Source organism: Oncorhynchus gorbuscha, linkage group LG24 (genome assembly GCF_021184085.1).
Source record: "Oncorhynchus gorbuscha isolate QuinsamMale2020 ecotype Even-year linkage group LG24, OgorEven_v1.0, whole genome shotgun sequence".
Lineage (NCBI taxonomy): Eukaryota > Metazoa > Chordata > Actinopteri > Salmoniformes > Salmonidae > Oncorhynchus > Oncorhynchus gorbuscha.
The window spans coordinates 4168091-4186982 of record NC_060196.1 but is presented as its reverse complement, the minus strand read 5'-3'; the positions used below and the strand labels follow the sequence as shown (position 1 = coordinate 4186982).

The 18892-nt window shown below is 50.0% G+C and overlaps 1 protein-coding gene across 1 annotated transcript in view; it reads left to right on the top strand.

Annotated features, from left to right (window-relative positions):
* Positions 1–18892, top strand: part of LOC124013285 (zinc finger protein 827-like) — a 125496-nt gene that overhangs the window by 24961 nt on the left and 81643 nt on the right. Inside the window, exon 2 of the mRNA XM_046327551.1 lies at positions 15850–17181. Coding sequence (XP_046183507.1) covers positions 15850–17181 — 1332 coding nt within the window. The remainder of the gene's footprint in view (positions 1–15849; positions 17182–18892) is intronic.

Genomic DNA, 18892 nt, shown 5'->3' with positions numbered 1-18892 from the left:
AGTATTGTTATAATTGTCATTATTACAAATACATTTGTTTTTAAATCGTCCGATTAATCGGTATCGGCTTTTTTTTGGGCCCTCCAATAATCGGCATCGGCGTTGAAAAATCATAATCGGTCGACCTCTACTAGAGACTATATCTCTCTCATCATTACTTAATGCCTAAGTTTACCTCCAATGTACTCACATCCTACCTTACCTTTGTCTGTACACTATGCCTTGAATCTATGCTATCGCGCCCAGAAACCTGCTCCTTTTACTCTCTGTTCCGAACGTGCTAGACGGCCAGTTCGTATAGCCTTTAGCCGTACCCTTATCCTACTCCTCCTCTGTTCCTCTGGTGATGTAGAGGTTGATTCAGGTCCTGCAGTTCCTAGCTCCACTCCCATTCCCCAGGAGCTCTCATTTGTTGACATCTGTAACCGTAAAAGCCTTGGTTTCATTCATGTTAACATTAGAAGCCTACTCCCTAATTTGTTTTACTCACTGCTTTAGCACACTCTGCCATCCCGGAAGTCTTAGCCGTGTCTGAATCCTGGCTTAGGAAAACCACCAAAAACCCTGAAATCTCCATTTCCAACTATAAAACTTTCTGCCAAGATAGAACTGCCAAATGGGGCAGAGTTCTGTATTACTATCCAAGTCTGTACCCAAACATTTCGAGTTTCTACTTCTAAAAATTCACCTTTCCAGAAACAAGTCTCTCACTGTTGCCGCTTGCTATAGACCTCCCTCTGCCCCCAGCTGTGCCCTCGATATCATATGTGAATTGATTGCCCCCATCTATCTTCTGAGCTCGTGCTACTAGGTGACCTAAACTGGGACATGCTTAACACCCCAGCCATCCTACAATCCAAGCTTGATGCCCTCAATCTCACACAAATGATCAATGAACCTACCAGGTACAACTCCAAATCCGTAAACACGGGCACCCTCAACTGTTTTCAATCAAGATCTTAGCGATCACTGCCTCATTGCCTGCATCCGAAATGGGTCTGCGACCAAACGACCACCCCTCATCACTGTCAAACACTCCCCAAAACACTTCTGCGAGCAGGCCTTTCTAATCGACCTGGCCGGGATATCCTGGAATGACATTGACCTCATCCCGTCAGTAGATGATGCCTGGCTATTCTTTAAAAGTGCCTTCCTCACCATCCTAAATAAGCATGCCCCATTCAAAAAATGTAGAACTAGGAATAGATATCGTCCTTGGTTCACTCAGACCTGTCTGCCCTTGACCAGCACAAAAACATCCTGTGGCGTTCTGCATTAGCATCGAATAGCCCCCGTGATATGCAACTTTTCAGGGAAGTTAGGAACAAATATACACAAGCAGTTAGGAAAGCTAAGGCTAGCTTTTTCAAACAGAAATTGTAGTACTAACTCAAAAAAGTTCTGGGACACTGTAAAGTCCATGGAGAATAAGAGCACCTCCTCCCAGCTGCCCACTGCTCTGAGGCTAGGAAACACTGTCACCACCGATAAATCCACTTTAATTGAGAATTTCAAGAAGCATTTCTCTACGGCTGGCCATGCTTTCCACCTGTCTACCCCTACCCCGGTCAACTGCCCGGCACCCTCCACAGCAATCCGCCAAAGCCCCACCATTTCTCCTTCACCCAAATCCAGATAGCTGATGTTATGAAAGAGCTGCAAAATCTGGACCCCTACAAATCAGCCGGGCTAGACAATCTGGACCCTCTCTTTCTAAAATTATCTGCCGAAATTGTTGCAACCCCTATTACTAGCTTGTTCAACCTCTCTTTCGTATCGTCTGAGATTCCCAAATATTGGAAAGCTGCCACGGTCATCCCCCTCTTCAAAGGGGGTGACACTCTAGACCCAAACTGCTGCAGACCTATATCTATCCTACCCTGTCTTTCTAAGGTCTTCGAAAGCCAAGTTAACAAACTTACCGACCATTTCGAATCCCACCGTACCTTCTCCGCTATGCAATCTAGTTTCATAGCTGGTCATGGGTGCACCTCAGCCACACTCAAGATTCTAAACGACATCATAACCGCCATCGATAAGAGACATTACTGTGCAGCCGTATTCATCGACCTGGCCAAGGCTTTCGACTCTGTCAATCACCACATACATATTGGCAGATTCGACAGCCTTGTTTACTCAAATGATTGCCTCGCCTGGTTTACCAACTACATATAATAATAATCTCAGACAGAGTTCAGTGTGTCAAATCGGAGGGCCTGTTGTCCAGATCTCTGGCAGTCTCTATGGGGGTGCCACAGGGTTCATTTCTCGGGCCAACTCTCTTCTCTGTATACATCAATGTTGCTTTTGCTGCTGGTGATTCTCTGATCCACCTCTACGCAGACGACACCATTCTGTATACTTCTGGCCCCTCTTTGGACACTGTGTTAACTAACCTCCAGACGAGCTTCAATGCCATACAACTCTCCTCCGTGGCCTCCAACTGCTCTTAAATGCAAGTAAAACTAAATTCATGCTATTCAACCGATCAATGCCCGCACCTGCTCGCCCGTCCAGCATCACTACTCTGGACGTCTCTGACTTAGAATACGTGGACAACTACAAATACCTAGGTGTCTGGTTAGACTGTAAATTCTCCTTCCAGACTCACATTAAACATCTCCAATCCAAAATTAAATCTAGAATCGGCTTCCTATATCGCATCAAAGCATCCTGCACGTAGCACGCGCTCCAGCAAGTATATCTCACTGGTCATCCCCAACGCTAATTCCTCCTTTGGTCGTCTTTCCTTCGAGTTCTCTGCTGCAAATGACTGGAACGATCTGCAATAATCTCTGAAGCTGGAGACTCATATCTCCCTCACTAGCTTTAAACATCAGCTGTTAGAGCAGATCGCTGCACCTGTACATAGCCCATCTGTAAACAGCCCATCTATCTACCTACCTCATCCCCATACTGTATTTATTTATTTATCTTGCTCATTTGCACACCAGCATCTCTACTTGCACATTCATCTTCTGCACATCTACCATTCCAGTGTTTAATTGCTATATTGTAATTACTTTGCCACCATGGCCTATTTATTGCCTTAACTCCCTTTTCTTACCTCATTTGCACTCACTGTATATAGACTTTTTGTTTTCTTTTGTTCTACTGTATTATTGACTATGTTTTGTTTATTCTATGTGTAACTCTGTGTTGTTGTATGTGTCGAAATGCTATGCTTTATCTTGGCCAGGTCGCAGTTGCAAATGAGATCTTGATCCCAACTAGCCTACCTATTTAAATAAAGGTGGAAAAAAGATATAATTATAAAAAATAAAAAACTTGAACCAGGAAGCGGTGTTTTAATCCAGTAGAGCAGACTGTCGCAGAGCCTGTTCACTCTCTCTCCCTGATATGTCGCTATACACCTCTGTCCTGGGAAAATTGCACACACACACACTGCACGAGCACACACACTGCACGAGCACACACACTGTATACACACACACACTGTATACACACACACACACACACACACACACACACACACACACACACACACACACACACACACACACACACACACACACACACACACACTGTACACACACACACACTGCACGAGCACACACACTGTACACACACACACACACACACACACACACACACACACACACACACACACACACACACACACACACACACACACACACACACACACACACACACACACACACACACACACACACACACACACACACACACACACACACACACACACACACACACTGAATCACCCGGTTGTGTGTGTAGTGAGTGCTAACAGACCCGGACTGCTGAGTACCCTGCAGCTGTTTGTCTCAACATGCAAGTCATCCCCGCCATTACACCGCTAAATGGTTCTCTTTCACACTGAGCACGGCAAACATACAGATGCTCTCTGCCTTCCTCTCTCTCTCTGCCTCTCTCTTTCTCGCTGCCTCTCTCTTTCTCGCTGCCTCTCTCTTTCTCGCTGCCTCTCTCTCTCGCTGCCTCTCTCTTTCTCGCTGCCTCTCTCTCTCTCGCTCTCTCTCTCTCGCTGCCTCTCTCTCTCTCGCTGCCTCTCTCTCTCTCTGCCTCTCTCCCTCTCTCGCTGCCTCTCTCTCTCTCTCTCTCTACCACTCGCTTGTTTTCTTTCTCTCTGCCTCTCGCTCTGCCTCGCACTCTCGCTCTGCCTCGCACTCTCGCTCTGCCTCGCCCGCTCTCTCTCTGCCGCTCGCTCGCTCTCTATGGCTCTCGCTCGCGCTCTCTGCCTCTCGCTCTGCCTCGCTCTCGCTCCCCCTTCTCCTCTCTCTCTCTCTCTCTCTCTCTCTCTCTCTCTCTCTCTCTCTCTACCTCTCGCTTGTTTTCTTTCTCTCTGCCTCGCACTCTCGCTCTGCCTCGCACTCTCTCTCTCTGCCTCTCACTCTCTCTGCCGCTCGCCCGCTCTCTCTCTGCCTCTCGCTCTGCCTCGCTCTCGCTCCCCCCCTCTCTCTTTCTCTCTCTCTCTCTGCCTCTCGCTTGTTTTCTCTCTCTCTGCCTCTCGCTTGTTTTCTTTCTCTCTGCCTCTCGCTCACTCTCTCGCTCTGCCTCGCGCTCTCTGCCTCTCGCTCGCTCTCTCTCTGCCTCTCGCTCGCTCTCTCTCTGCCTCTCGCTCGCTCTCTCTCTGCCTCTCGCTCGCTCTCTCTCTGCTCTCTCGCTCTCTCTCTGCCTCTCGCTCGCTCTCTCTCTGCCTCTCGCTCTCTCTCTCTCTGCCTCTCGCTCTCTCTCTGCCTCTCGCTCTCTCTCTCTGCCTCTCGCTCTCTCTCTCTCTGCCTCTCGCTCTCTCTCTCTCTGCCTCTCGCTCTCTCTCTCTGCCTCTCGCTCTCTCTCTCTCTGCCTCTCGCTCTCTCTCTCTCTGCCTCTCTCTCGCTCTCTCTCTCTCTGCCTCTCGCTCGCTCTCTCTCTCTGCCGCTCGCTCTCTCTCTCTCTGCCTCTCGCTCTCTCTCTCTCTGCCTCCCGCTCTCTCTCTCTCTGCCTCTCGCTCTCTCTCTCTCTGCCTCTCGCTCTCGCTCTCTCTCTGCCTCTCGCTCTCTCTCTCTCTCTGCCTCTCGCTCTCTCTCTCTCTGCCTCTCGCTCTCTCTCTCTCTGCCTCTCGCTCTCTCTCTCTCTCTGCCGCTCGCTCTCTCGCTCGCTCTCTCTCTCTCTCTCTCTGCCGCTCGCTCTCTCTCTCTGCCGCTCGCTCTCTCTCTCTCTGCCTCTCGCTCTCTCTCTCTCTGCCTCTCGTTCGCTCTCTCTCTCTCTGCCTCTCGCTCTCTCTCTGCCTCTCGCTCTCTCTCTGCCGCTCGCTCTCGCTCTGCCGCTCGCTCTCGCTCTCTCTCTGCCTCTCGCTCTCTCTCTGCCTCTCTCTGTCTCTCTCTGCCGCTCTCTCTCTCTGCCGCTCTCTCTCTCTCTGCCGCTCTCTCTCTCTCTCTCTGCTCTCTCTCTCTCTCTCTGTCTCTCTCTGCCGCTCTCTCTCTCTGCCGCTCTCTCTCTCTCTGCCGCTCTCTCTCTCTGCCGCTCGCTCTCTCTCTCTCTCTCTGCCGCTCTCTCTGCCGCTCGCTCTCTCTCTCTCTCTCTCTGCCGCTCTCTCTCTCGCTCTCTCTGCCGCTCGCTCTCTCTCTGTCGCTCGCTCTCGCTCTCTCTCTGCCGCTCGCTCGCTCTCTCTCTCTCTCTGCCGCTCGCTCTCTCTCTGTCGCTCGCTCTCGCTCTCTCTGCCGCTCGCTCTCGCTCTCTCTCTGCCGCTCGCTCTCTCTCTGCCGCTCGCTCTCTCTCTCTCTCTGCCGCTCTCTCTCTCTCTCTGCCTCTCGCTCTCTCTCTACCTCTCGCTCGCTCTCTCTCTGCCGCTCGCTCTCTCTCTGCCGCTCGCTCGCTCTCTCTCTGCCGCTCGCTCGCTCTCTCTCTGCCGCTCTCTCTCTCTGCCGCTCTCTCTCTGCCGCTCTCTCTCTCTCTCTGCCGCTCTCTCTCTCTCTGCCTCTCGCTTGCTCTCTCTCTCTCTGCCTCTCGCTCGCTCTCTCTCTCTCTGCCTCTCGCTCTCTCTCTCTCTGCCTCTCGCTCTCTCTCTCTCTCTCTGCCTCTCGCTCGCTCTCTCTCTCTCTGCCTCTCGCTCGCTCGCTCTCTCTCTCTCTGCCGCTGGCTCTCTCTCTCTCTGCCTCTCGCTCGCTCTCTCTCTCTCTGCCGCTCGCTCGCTCTCTCTCTGCCTCTCGCTCGCTCTCTCTCTGCCTCTCGCTCTCTCTCTGCCTCTCGCTCGCTCTCTCTCTGCCTCTCGCTCGCTCTCTCTCTCTCTGCCTCTCGCTCGCTCTCTCTCTCTCTGCCTCTCGCGCTCTCTCTCTCTGCCTCTCGCTCTCTCTCTGTCTCTCTCTCTGCTCTCTCTCTGTCTCTCTGCCTCTCTCTGTCTCTCTCTCTGCCGCTCTCTCTCTCTGCCGCTCGCTCGCTCTGTCTCTGCCTCTCGCTCGCTCTCTCTCTGCCTCTCGCTCGCTCTCTCTGCCTCTCGCTCGCTCTCTCTGCCTCTCGCTCGCTCTGTCTCTGCCTCTCGCTCGCTCTGTCTCTGCCTCTCGCTCGCTCTGTCTCTGCCTCTCGCTCGCTCTGTCTCTGCCTCTCGCTCGCTCTGTCTCTGCCTGTCTCTCGCTCTGTCTATGCCTGTCGCTCGCTCTGTCTCTGCCTGTCGCTCGCTCTGTCTCTGCCTGTCGCTCGCTCTGTCTCTGCCTGTCGCTCGCTCTGTCTCTGCCTGTCGCTCGCTCTGTCTCTGCCTGTCGCTCGCTCTGTCTCTGCCTGTCGCTCGCTCTCTCTGTCTCTCGCTCGCTCTGTCTCTCGCTCGCTCTCTCTCTCTCTGCCGCTCGCTCTCTCTCTCTCTCTGCCTCTGCTTCTTTCTCTGTCTCTGCTTCTTTCTCTGCCTCTGCTTCTTTCTCTGCCTCGCTCTGTTTCTCTCTGCTTCTTTCTCTGCCTCTGCTTCTTTCTCTGCCTCGCTCTGTTTCTCTCTGCTTCTCCTCGCTGCCTCATAGCAGCCCCATCAGTCTCATTCAGTCAGGGGCATTTTATGCTTTAGCTTCCCCAAGTTGTTGGACTGTAGGGTGTGTGTGTCAAATCAAATTTGATTCCATATGCTTTGTAAACAACAGGTGTAGACTAACAATGAAATGTGCACTTACGGACCCTTCCCAACAATGCAGAGAGGGAAAAGAAGAGATAATAACACGAGGAGTAAATACACAATGAGTAACGATAACTTGGCTTTATACAACTTTTTAGAGCCTTCCTCTGACACTGCCTGCTATAGAGGTCCTGGATGGCAGGAAGCTTAGCCCCAGTGATGTACTGGGCTGTACACACTACCCTCTGCAGTTTATTTTACGGTCGGATGCCAAGCAGTTGCCATAGCAAGCAAAGATGCTCTCTTTGGTGCAGCTGTAGAACATTTTGAGGATCTGTGGGCCCATGCCAAATCTTTTCAGGCTCTTGAGGGGAACCAGGCGTTGCCGTGCCGTCTACACGACTGTGTTTTTGCATGTGGACCATGATAACTCCAAAGGAACATGAAGCTGTCGACCTGCTCCACTAAAGCCCTGTGGATGGGGGCATTTCCTGTTTCTCTCTCCCTGGCTCACTGTACTGTAGAGACTGTGTGTGTGTGTGTCCCACCACTGTACTGTAGAGACTGCCCCCCCCACCACTGTACCCCCCCCCCCCCCGCAATGCTGGTGGTTCCTTTTAACATGAGACTTCAATATTCCCAGGTAAGAAGTTTTAGGTTGTAGTTATTATAGGAATTATAGGACTATTTCCCTCTATACCATTTGTTTTTTATTAACCTCTTGCTACAAGCAATCCCATATCCGGGATCATAATTATAGCCTCAAGCTCATTAGCATAACGCAACGTTAACTATTAATGAAAATCGCAAATGAAATGAAATAAATATATTGGCTCTCAAGCTTAGCCTTTTGTTAACAACACTGTCATCTCAGATTTTCAAAATATGCTTTTCAACCATAGCTAAACAAGCATTTGTGTAAGAGTATTGATAGCTAGCATAGCATTAAGCCTAGCATTCAGCAGGCAACATTTTCACAAAAACAAGAAAAGCATTCAAATTAAATAATTATATCATCATCACCACCACCAATGTACTGTAGAGACTATATCATCACTACCACCACTGTACTGTAGAGACTATATCACCACCACCACCACCACCACTGTACTGTAGAGACTATATCACCACCACCACCACTGTACTGTAGAGACTATATCATCACCACCACCACTGTACTGTAGAGACTATATCACCACCACCACCACTGTTCTGTAGAGACTATATCATCACCACCATCACTGTACTGTAGAGACTGTATCACCACCACCACCACTGTACTGTAGAGACTATATCACCACCACCACCCCTGTACTGTAGAGACTATATCACCACCACCACCACTGTACTGTAGATACTGTATCATCACCACCACCACTGTACTGTAGAGACTATATCACCACCACCACCACCGTACTGTAGATACTGTATCACCACCACCACTGTACTGTAGAGACTGTATCACCACCACCATCACTGTACTGTAGAGACTGTATCATCACCACCACCACCACCACCACCACTGTACTGTAGAGACTATATCACCACCACTGTACTGTAGAGACTGTATCACCACCACCACTGTACTGTAGAGACTGTATCACCACCACCACTGTACTGTAGAGACTGTATCACCACCACCACTGTACTGTAGAGACTATATCATCACCACTGTACTGTAGAGACTGTATCACCACCACCACCACTGTACTGTAGAGACTGTATCACCACCACCACCACTGTACTGTAGAGACTGTATCACCCACCACCACCACTGTACTGTAGAGACTGTATCACCACCACCACCACCACTGTAATGTATAGACTATCACCACCACCACCACTGTACTGTAGACTGTATCACCACCACCACCACTGTACTGTAGAGACTATATCACCACCACTGTACTGTAGAGACTGTATCACCACCACCACTGTACTGTAGAGACTGTATCACCACCACCACTGTACTGTAGAGACTGTATCACCACCACCACTGTACTGTAGAGACTATATCATCACCACTGTACTGTAGAGACTATATCATCACCACTGTACTGTAGAGACTGTATCACCACCACCACCACTGTACTGTAGAGACTGTATCACCACCACCACTGTACTGTAGAGACTGTATCACCACCACCACTGTACTGTAGAGACTGTATCACCACCACCACTGTACTGTAGAGACTATATCATCACCACTGTACTGTAGAGACTGTATCACCACCACCACCACTGTACTGTAGAGACTGTATCACCACCACCACCACTGTACTGTAGAGACTGTATCACCACCACCACCACTGTACTGTAGAGACTGTATCACCACCACCACCACTGTACTGTAGAGACTGTATCACCACCACTGTACTGTAGAGACTGTATCACCACCACCACCACCACTGTACTGTAGAGACTGTATCACCACCACCACCACTGTACTGTAGAGACTGTATCACCCACCACCACCACTGTACTGTAGAGACTGTATCACCACCACCACCACTGTACTGTAGAGACTGTATCACCACCACCACCACTGTACTGTAGAGACTGTATCACCACCACTGTACTGTAGAGACTGTATCACCACCACTGTACTGTAGAGACTGTATCACCACCACCACCACTGTACTGTAGAGACTGTATCACCACCACTGTACTGTAGAGACTGTATCACCACCACCACCACTGTACTGTAGAGACTGTACCACCACCACTGTACTGTAGAGACTGTATCACCACCACTGTACTGTAGAGACTGTATCACCACCACCACTGTACTGTAGAGACTGTCACCACCACCACCACTGTACTGTAGAGACTGTATCACACCACCACCACCACTGTCACCACTGTAGAGACTGTATCACCACCACTGTACTGTAGAGACTGTATCACCCACCACCACCACTGTACTGTAGAGACTGTATCACCACCACCACCACTGTACTGTAGAGACTGTATCACCACCACTGTACTGTAGAGACCGTAGAGACCACCACCACTGTACTGTAGAGACTGTATCACCACCACCACCACTCACCACCACCACCACTGTAGAGACTGTATCACCACCACCACCACTGTACTGTAGAGACTGTATCACCACCACTGTACTGTAGAGACTGTACCACCACCACTGTACTGTAGAGACTGTATCACCACCACCACCACTGTACTGTAGAGACTGTATCACCCACCACCACCACTGTACTGTAGAGACTGTATCACCACCACCACCACTGTACTGTAGAGACTGTATCACCACCACTGTACTGTAGAGACTGTATCACCACCACCACCACTGTACTGTAGAGACTGTATCACCACCACCACCACTGTACTGTAGAGACTGTACCACCACCACTGTACTGTAGAGACTGTACCACCACCACTGTACTGTAGAGAGACACCACCATACTGTACTGTAGAGACTGTACCACCACCACTGTACTGTAGAGACTATATCATCACCACCACCACTGTACTGTAGAGACTATATCATCACCACCACCACTGTAGAGACTGTATCACCACCAGACTGTATATCATCACTAGAGACCACCACTGTACTGTAGAGACTGTATCATCACCACCACCACTGTACTGTAGAGACTATATCATCACCACCACCACTGTACTGTAGAGACTGTATCACCCCCCACCACTGTACTGTAGAGACTTATCACCACCCCCCACCCCACCACCACCACCACCACCTCTGTACTGTAGAGACTGTATCACCACCACCACCACTGTACTGTAGAGACTGTATCACCACCACTGTACTGTAGAGACTGTATCACCACCACCACCACTGTACTGTAGAGACTGTATCACCACCACTGTACTGTAGAGACTGTATCACCACCACCACCACTGTACTGTAGAGACTGTATCACCACCACTGTACTGTAGAGACTGTATCACCACCACTGTACTGTAGAGACTGTATCACCACAACTGTACTGTAGAGACTGTATCACCACCACTGTACTGTAGACTGTATCACCACCACTGCACTGTAGACTGTATCACCACCACTGTACTGTAGAGACTGTATCACCACCACTGTACTGTAGACTGTATCACCACCACCACCACTGTACTGTAGAGACTGTATCACCCACCACCACCACTGTACTGTAGAGACTGTATCACCACCACCACCACTGTACTGTAGAGACTGTATCACCACCACTGTACTGTAGAGACCACCACCACTGTACTGTAGAGACTGTACCACCACCACTGTACTGTAGAGACTGTATCACCACCACCACCACTGTACTGTAGAGACTGTATCACCACCACCACCACTGTACTGTAGAGACTGTATCACCACCACTGTACTGTAGAGACTGTACCACCACCACTGTACTGTAGAGACTGTATCACCACCACCACCACTGTACTGTAGAGACTGTATCACCCACCACCACCACTGTACTGTAGAGACCGTACCACCACCACTGTACTGTAGAGACTGTATCACCACCACCACCACTGTACTGTAGAGACTGTATCACCACCACCACCACTGTACTGTAGACTGTATCACCACCACCACACTGTACTGTAGAGACCACCACCACTGTACTGTAGAGACTGTACCACCACCACTGTACTGTAGAGACTATATCACCACCACCACCACTGTACTGTAGAGACTATATCATCACCACCACCACTGTACTGTAGAGACTATATCATCACCACCACCACTGTACTGTAGAGACTATATCATCACTACCACCACTGTACTGTAGAGACTGTATCACCACCACCACCACTGTACTGTAGAGACTGTATCACCACCACTGTACTGTAGAGACTGTACCACCACCACTGTACTGTAGAGACTGTATCACCACCACCACCACTGTACTGTAGAGACTGTATCACCACCACCACCACTGTACTGTAGAGACTGTATCACCACCACTGTACTGTAGAGACTGTACCACCACCACTGTACTGTAGAGACTGTATCACCACCACCACCACTGTACTGTAGAGACTGTATCACCCACCACCACCACTGTACTGTAGAGACCGTACCACCACCACTGTACTGTAGAGACTGTATCACCACCACCACCACTGTACTGTAGAGACTGTATCACCACCACCACCACTGTACTGTAGAGACCGTACCACCACCACTGTACTGTAGAGACTGTACCACCACCACTGTACTGTAGAGACTATATCACCACCACCACCACTGTACTGTAGAGACTATATCATCACCACCACCACTGTACTGTAGAGACTATATCATCACCACCACCACTGTACTGTAGAGACTATATCATCACTACCACCACTGTACTGTAGAGACTGTATCATCACCACCACCACTGTACTGTAGAGACTATATCATCACCACCACCACTGTACTGTAGAGACTATATCACCACCACTGTACTGTATCACCCACCACCACCACTGTACTGTAGAGACTGTACCACCACCACTGTACTGTAGAGACTGTACCACCACCACTGTACTGTAGAGACTGTATCACCCCCCACCACTGTACTGTAGAGACTGGTAGTGGACTAGTACAATGTGTGTGTGTGTGTGTACAGTCTAGTGTGTGTGTGCGTGCACGCTGAGTCCCAGACAAAGCCCCCCCTCCCCTCGTAGCCTGGGTCAGAGATATGACCTTGTGAAATGTCAGCCCGCCCACGGGGTGGCCCTGCCTGTGTCTCACACACACACACACACACACACACACACACACACACACACACACACACACACACACACACACACACACACACACACACACACACACACACACACACACACACACACACACACACGGTGGTCCTGCCTGTGTCACACAACCATGGCGACGGGGTGCGGCAGAGGCTTCATTGTAGCGTTACGGCTAGCCTAGCGTCTTGAGGTGTAGTGTTGCGTGGAGGAGTCTCGGGACCTCAACACTAAACCTAGGAAGGAGAGAGAGAAAGGCAGGGGGAGAGTTAGGGAAAGAGAGGGGGAGGGCAGCAAAGGGCAAGAGAGATGAAGGGAGAGAGGGAGAAGGAGAGGTCGATAGAGGGAGGGAAAGGGGGGGATAGTTCAAATTCACCCCCCCTCAACCCTCCACTGTGTACTCCTGAGACTTTAGGTCAGCAATCTAGCCATTTCCCACTAACGACATTACAGCCATTAGGGCCTGGCTGCTTTCTTTCTGTAGCATGTCACATGGACGCGGGTCATGCCTCGCATACTTCGCCCCTCTGGCCCGGCTCAGGTGACTAAAAGCTTTCAGTGGGAGTGAACGGCGGCCATGGAAAAACAGTAGGTCTTAGACCTGCTGACATTCTCTCTCACGCGCCTGCTCCCTTTCTCCCGCTCTCTATTTCTCTCTCTCCCGTTCCTCGCATAATGTCGTCTTAAGAAATGTGAAGGAAGAGGTGAAGGAAGACACACACACACACAGTGCATAGAAACACACACAACGGGTGCACACACACACACATCATAAACTGTGTAAAAAAAGAGGGGTCAGGTCTCTGGTTGTAAGGTGTAGTGTCCTGACTCCTGTAAGTGTTCAGTCTCTTCTTTTCCCTGCCCTGGCCTCTGCCACGGTGTGTGTGTGTCCTGACTCCTGTGTGTGTGAGGTGGAGTGTGTACTAGCGTCCCTGCGTGGTGGGTAGATTTGTAGCGGTGCATGTACGCTTGGTCAGAGTGGTCGGGCCACGGTTGCGGTCACCTCTCTGGCCCATAGTCGGTGACGACCAGACCAGATGTGAGCTGACTCTAATGACCCCTGCGGGTGGGGTTGCTGAGGCAACCGCTTTCCCCTCTGCCTGTAAACAGAGAAGCAACCCACCAGTGTTCTTAGACTGGGTCACCAAGGTGAAGACTAGCCTTGATGTGTGTGAGCGAGAGGGAGAGAGAAGAGAGTTCAAATGACGTGCGTGCGTGCGTGGGTGCCTGCCTGCCTGCCTGCGTGCGTGCCTGCCTGCGTGTGTGCCTGCGTGTGTGCCTGTGTGCGTGCCTGCGTGAGTGCCTGCATGAGTGCCTGCATGCGTGCCTGCGTGCGTGGGTGCCTGCGTGCGTGCCTGCGTGAGTGCCTGCCTGCGTGCGTGCCTGCGTGCGTGCCTGCGTGCGTGCCTGCGTGAGTGCCTGCGTGCGTGCCTGCCTGCGTGCCTGCCTGCGTGAGTGCCTGCGTGAGTGCCTGCGTGCGTGCCTGCGTGCGTGCCTGCGTGAGTGCCTGCGTGCGTGCCGTGCGTGCGTGCGTGCCTGCGTGAGTGCCTGCGTGCGTGAGTGCCTGCGTGCGTGCCTGCGTGAGTGCCTGCGTGAGTGCCTGCGTGCGTGCCTGCGTGAGTGCCTGCGTGAGTGCGTGCCTGCGTGAGTGCCTGCGTGCGTGCGTGCCTGCGTGAGTGCCTGCGTGCGTGCGTGCCTGCGTCTCAGTGTATGAGTGTCATTGCTTCTCTTGACCTTTTTTTTGTTATTCTCGCTCTCTGTTTTCTTCGGTTGATGCTCAATGGGTTTATTTTTTGTTGAAGCCTCTACTGTCCCCCCCTCCTCCCAGTACAGTAAAGTTTTGACATTTTCTTAGCCCAGGCTTGTTGCTTTCTGACATCTTCTTATGGAAAGGGGTTAATATGTTTCAGGAATACTCACTTTCTTTTGTTCGCCCTTGTCTGGCAAGCTGTAATGTTTTGCTTATGAATATTGATACACCAAGTGTATATTAATGACCCTGGGTGACCTTAACCCTATCCTTATTGGCTCCCTGGTGGTATCTGCATCCTCATGAATATTAAACAGGCTCTGTAACCTCCATTACCCTAATCTTTGCTGTCTAGCCTCCCGGAAGGGCCTGTTGTCATGGTAACCCCGTTACTAAACTCCTTGGGAGAAAATTTTTTTGACCCTGGGAAAAAAAATTGTTGAAAATAAAGGATTGAAAAATCATTACAGTTATTTTATCGAACGTTGCTGGTGATTCTCAGTGCTGAGAGAAAGGCTTGGGGAAAGCTGGTGGATTTTGTTGCATTAAAGCTCCTTGGATTTTCGGCGTTATTAGGATTTTCTTCAGTCATTGCCAAGGCAGTGAGTTACCCCTTGCTGAGAGCGCCAAAGTCTATTTGGTATTTTGAATAGACTGTTCCCTTTGTACTTAGCTGGTAAATAGAATTGAGAGTGCTCACTTGTGATAAGGAGGCATCAAAATGAGTGTATAGTGTAGTAGTCTGGCTCACTTTGTAATCCAGGTGACAGGTGACTGCTGACTTGATGAATTACAACGTCAATCCTCAAATCAAGGCTGTTCATGTCAATGACTCCTAGATTGTCATTTAAGGATGAGCTCTCAAACCTTTATCATTTTTTGCCAGTAGTTTTGAAATTGGTTCTCAAGAGCCTCGTGTTCCCTGTTTTTTTTTCTGTGTACTACGTCATCATTTGGTATGGTATGCAACGTCCCGCAATTTTGTAAAAAAATAAGTAATCCTACTATATGTTACAAATTTCTTGTGCTAAAGATCCTTGAGTTTATCTTTAATGACAAAATCCAGTCCTTTCCTGGGAAATGTTCATTGGGGAAAACTGTAGTAAAACATTGTGCAACGGGAAAAGCTAAAACAAGTGTTTTCGTAATGGATAAGTTCAGGTAGAACCTCCCCGTTTCCCTCCGTCTATGATCCAATGAACGTGACCCTGGTTTGTCCTCAGCTCTGACCATGATGATCCCTTCCTCCTCTCTTTTCCTCTCACCAAACGTCTCTTCTTATTCTCTCCTGTAGATGTGGACAGTGTCGAGGAGAGTGGGCCCGACGGGGGCTGCTGTCCCGTGGAGGACGACGGCGGCGTTGGCGGCGGTGGCTGGTACGGGAACGCCTCCGACACGCGCTCCGAGTCGTCGTACAGCGGTGACATCCATGACGACCATGAGCTGTTCCTCCACGGGGGCTCCCCCCACACCCCCTCCCCAGACCGACCTCCAGAACACCCCGACACCTCGACCGAGAGCTCCCTGGGGGGCTGCCCTACGCCTGTCCACAACCACCACCGGGCCTCCCTTGAACTCCTGAGCCTAGGGGTGGACGGAGGGGTGTTCTCTGCCCAAGATACCCTTTCCTCCGTGGTATCCTCGCTCTATGGAGAGGCTGCCTCCGAGGCCCTGGGGAAACCCCTGAGTAGTAACCTGCGGCGCCTCCTAGAGGCTGGGTCGTTGAAGCTGGATGGGGAACTTCTGGGGAGAGTGAGAGGTGGGGGAGGAGAGTCGCCCCCTATAGGCTTAGCTCCAGCCCTGACCCTTTCCCCCTCCTCCCATCATGCTCAGCAGCTAAGTGCCCTCGCCCGAAAACTGGCGGCCAATAACAACAACAACAACAGCGGAGGCTCCGCCTCAGCCTCTCCTGCCTCTGTTACCATGTCGACCACTGCCATCAAGCAGGAGCCCTGCGACCCCTTCGCCTCGGTGGTCGCCCCGAGCAACGGTGCTGGCTTCGTGTGGGTGGGAGTAGCAGGTGACGGGAAGTGGCCCCCGGCGGGTTGCTCCGCCTCCAGTGGCGGGTCCAGCCTATCACCTGACTCGGCCATCCAGAAGCTGAAAGCGGCAGCCAACGCGGTTTTACAGGACAAGAACGCCACCGTAGTGGCCTCGTCTACTTCCTCTTCATCATCCTCCTGCTCTACCGTACCCACCCTGGGAGGAGGGAGCCGGGGAGGAACAGACGACTCTGTACGCTTCGATGCCTTCACCTCCCCCTTCAGCCCTCAGTCGGCCAGCTCCACGCTAGCCGCCCTGTCCAAGAAGGTGAGCGAGCGCTCCCAGACCACCTCCACCCCCTCATCAGACCACCAACACCAACCCTCCACCGGCTCCTCCTTCCTCTCCCTGGTCTCTATGACTTCCTCGGCTGCGCTCCTCAAGGAGGTGGCAGCCCGGGCGGCAGGGAACCTCCTTGCTGATAAGATGGAGGCCACAGCAGGAGGAGGGGCCATCCAGGAGGACATCAAGCCCCTGCTGGACAGGAACCAGAAGGCAGGGACCCCCACAGGGCCCCAGAGCGCCATGGACCTGCTGCTGCCCTCCACCCCTAAGGGAAGGGCCAAACCCAGCAGCCAAGCAGGTAGGCCAATCCACCCTGACCCTACACAATTTCCTCCTGAGGTGGCATTTGTTGTCTAAAAGCCATATGGCGAGTTTTTGGATTTACAGTCGTAAGCTACATTCTGTTTTGTTTTGCAGTTTGGTAAATGTAATAGTGAGTTTATCAAGATATTATGTCAGCTACGTTTTGTCGTCGTGACAAGGTTCGGAACATTGGAACGTTGTTAAAAACACTGGACCTTTTGTATAAACCTTGTGACAAATCCCAGAAGGTGTTGTTTCTCTAGCAAGGTTTCCTACAACAATGAACCGTTGTGGAAGACCTTCCCAGGTTGAACACCACAACAACAGCAGATTTTTAAAAATGCATTTCAATCAGTTATTTCACCTTGCATTTTTCAAGGTTGTTTGTCGGTACTAGTTCATTTCCCCTTTCACATCCTGAACTGTCCTCGGATATTAAATCCTCTTCAGCTTTTCAACTTATTTGGAAACTATCGTTTACAGATATATTCTCCAAGCTTTTGCTTATTATATGGAATTAAAGCTGGTCTCTAAGCAAATATTCTAATATGTTGAATCCCTTTATATTACACATTAAGGACATTTACTGTATTACGGATGCCCCACTTCATACCAAAAAAAAAATATATATATATATTTTTACTTATAAGAAATTATTTAAAACTATTATATTTGACAAATTGCATGATTCGCGTCAAAGTGGTAGGGATTCGGTTCAATCCCGGTGAATCGAATCATGCGAATCAAAATAATAATTTGTGAACCAGGGACAGTAAAATAAAAAATGTAGAAACCTTCCTTTTTGGCTATAAAACTTGTTTTGTAGATACTTTAATAAGTTGATTTCGGAAGCTAGCCAGTAGTCAGCTTGCAGTGAACTCTTCTAAGCTGAGATAAATGACTAAACTAGAATAGGAACATTTCCTGAAGAAAATGTGTGTGCTTGCTTCAGCCTTCCAAAAATGTATATATTGTTTTATAGTAGTGGAAGGTGTTAAATGAAGATTTCAAGCTGAATAGAACCTGAAGCAGTTCAATATAGTAAGAATAGGTCTGATTACTTTAGTAGAATATATATTTCAACTAGGACATCAATCATGAACAATAGCAGAACTCTGCCTTCACTGCTTTCAATAGGGCTATTTAACACGGGAACCAATGTATTGATTAAGTGATGATGCCTGAAAAGCCGGTGTTTGGAGGATATATTGACACTGGTTTGTCTCGGGCCGGGCTCGGGCTTCGAGGGCATTATCACTTTTATACAAAGGGTTACCGGTTAGCAACATACTCAAATAATGATTGACATATTTTCATTAAAAACGTTATTTTGATGATTTTATTCATACTATTTCATCCTTCCACAAGATATAGTCCCGACCCTGTTATTCAGTCTTTTTGTTCTGTATCTATGGACGCGACCCAGTCGTTCGTTCTAAATGTTCCATTGTCATACTGGCTGGCAACGTTCTTATCCCTTGCTTGCTAGCTAGCCAACTACGGCTAACTTTACAGTCACGTCGAACAGTGCAGAAAGACCAACAGTGGCTGCATTTGTTTAAGCTGTTTTCTTCATCGGTAACACTGAGCTAACGAGGCACGATTTCGCCTGGCGTAGAAAATGTGTTCTCTCGTCAGGACACGGTTGTTCAGAGGAGCTAGCCAACAACACAGCTAACACAGTCACTTCATACTGAAGCAGGAAA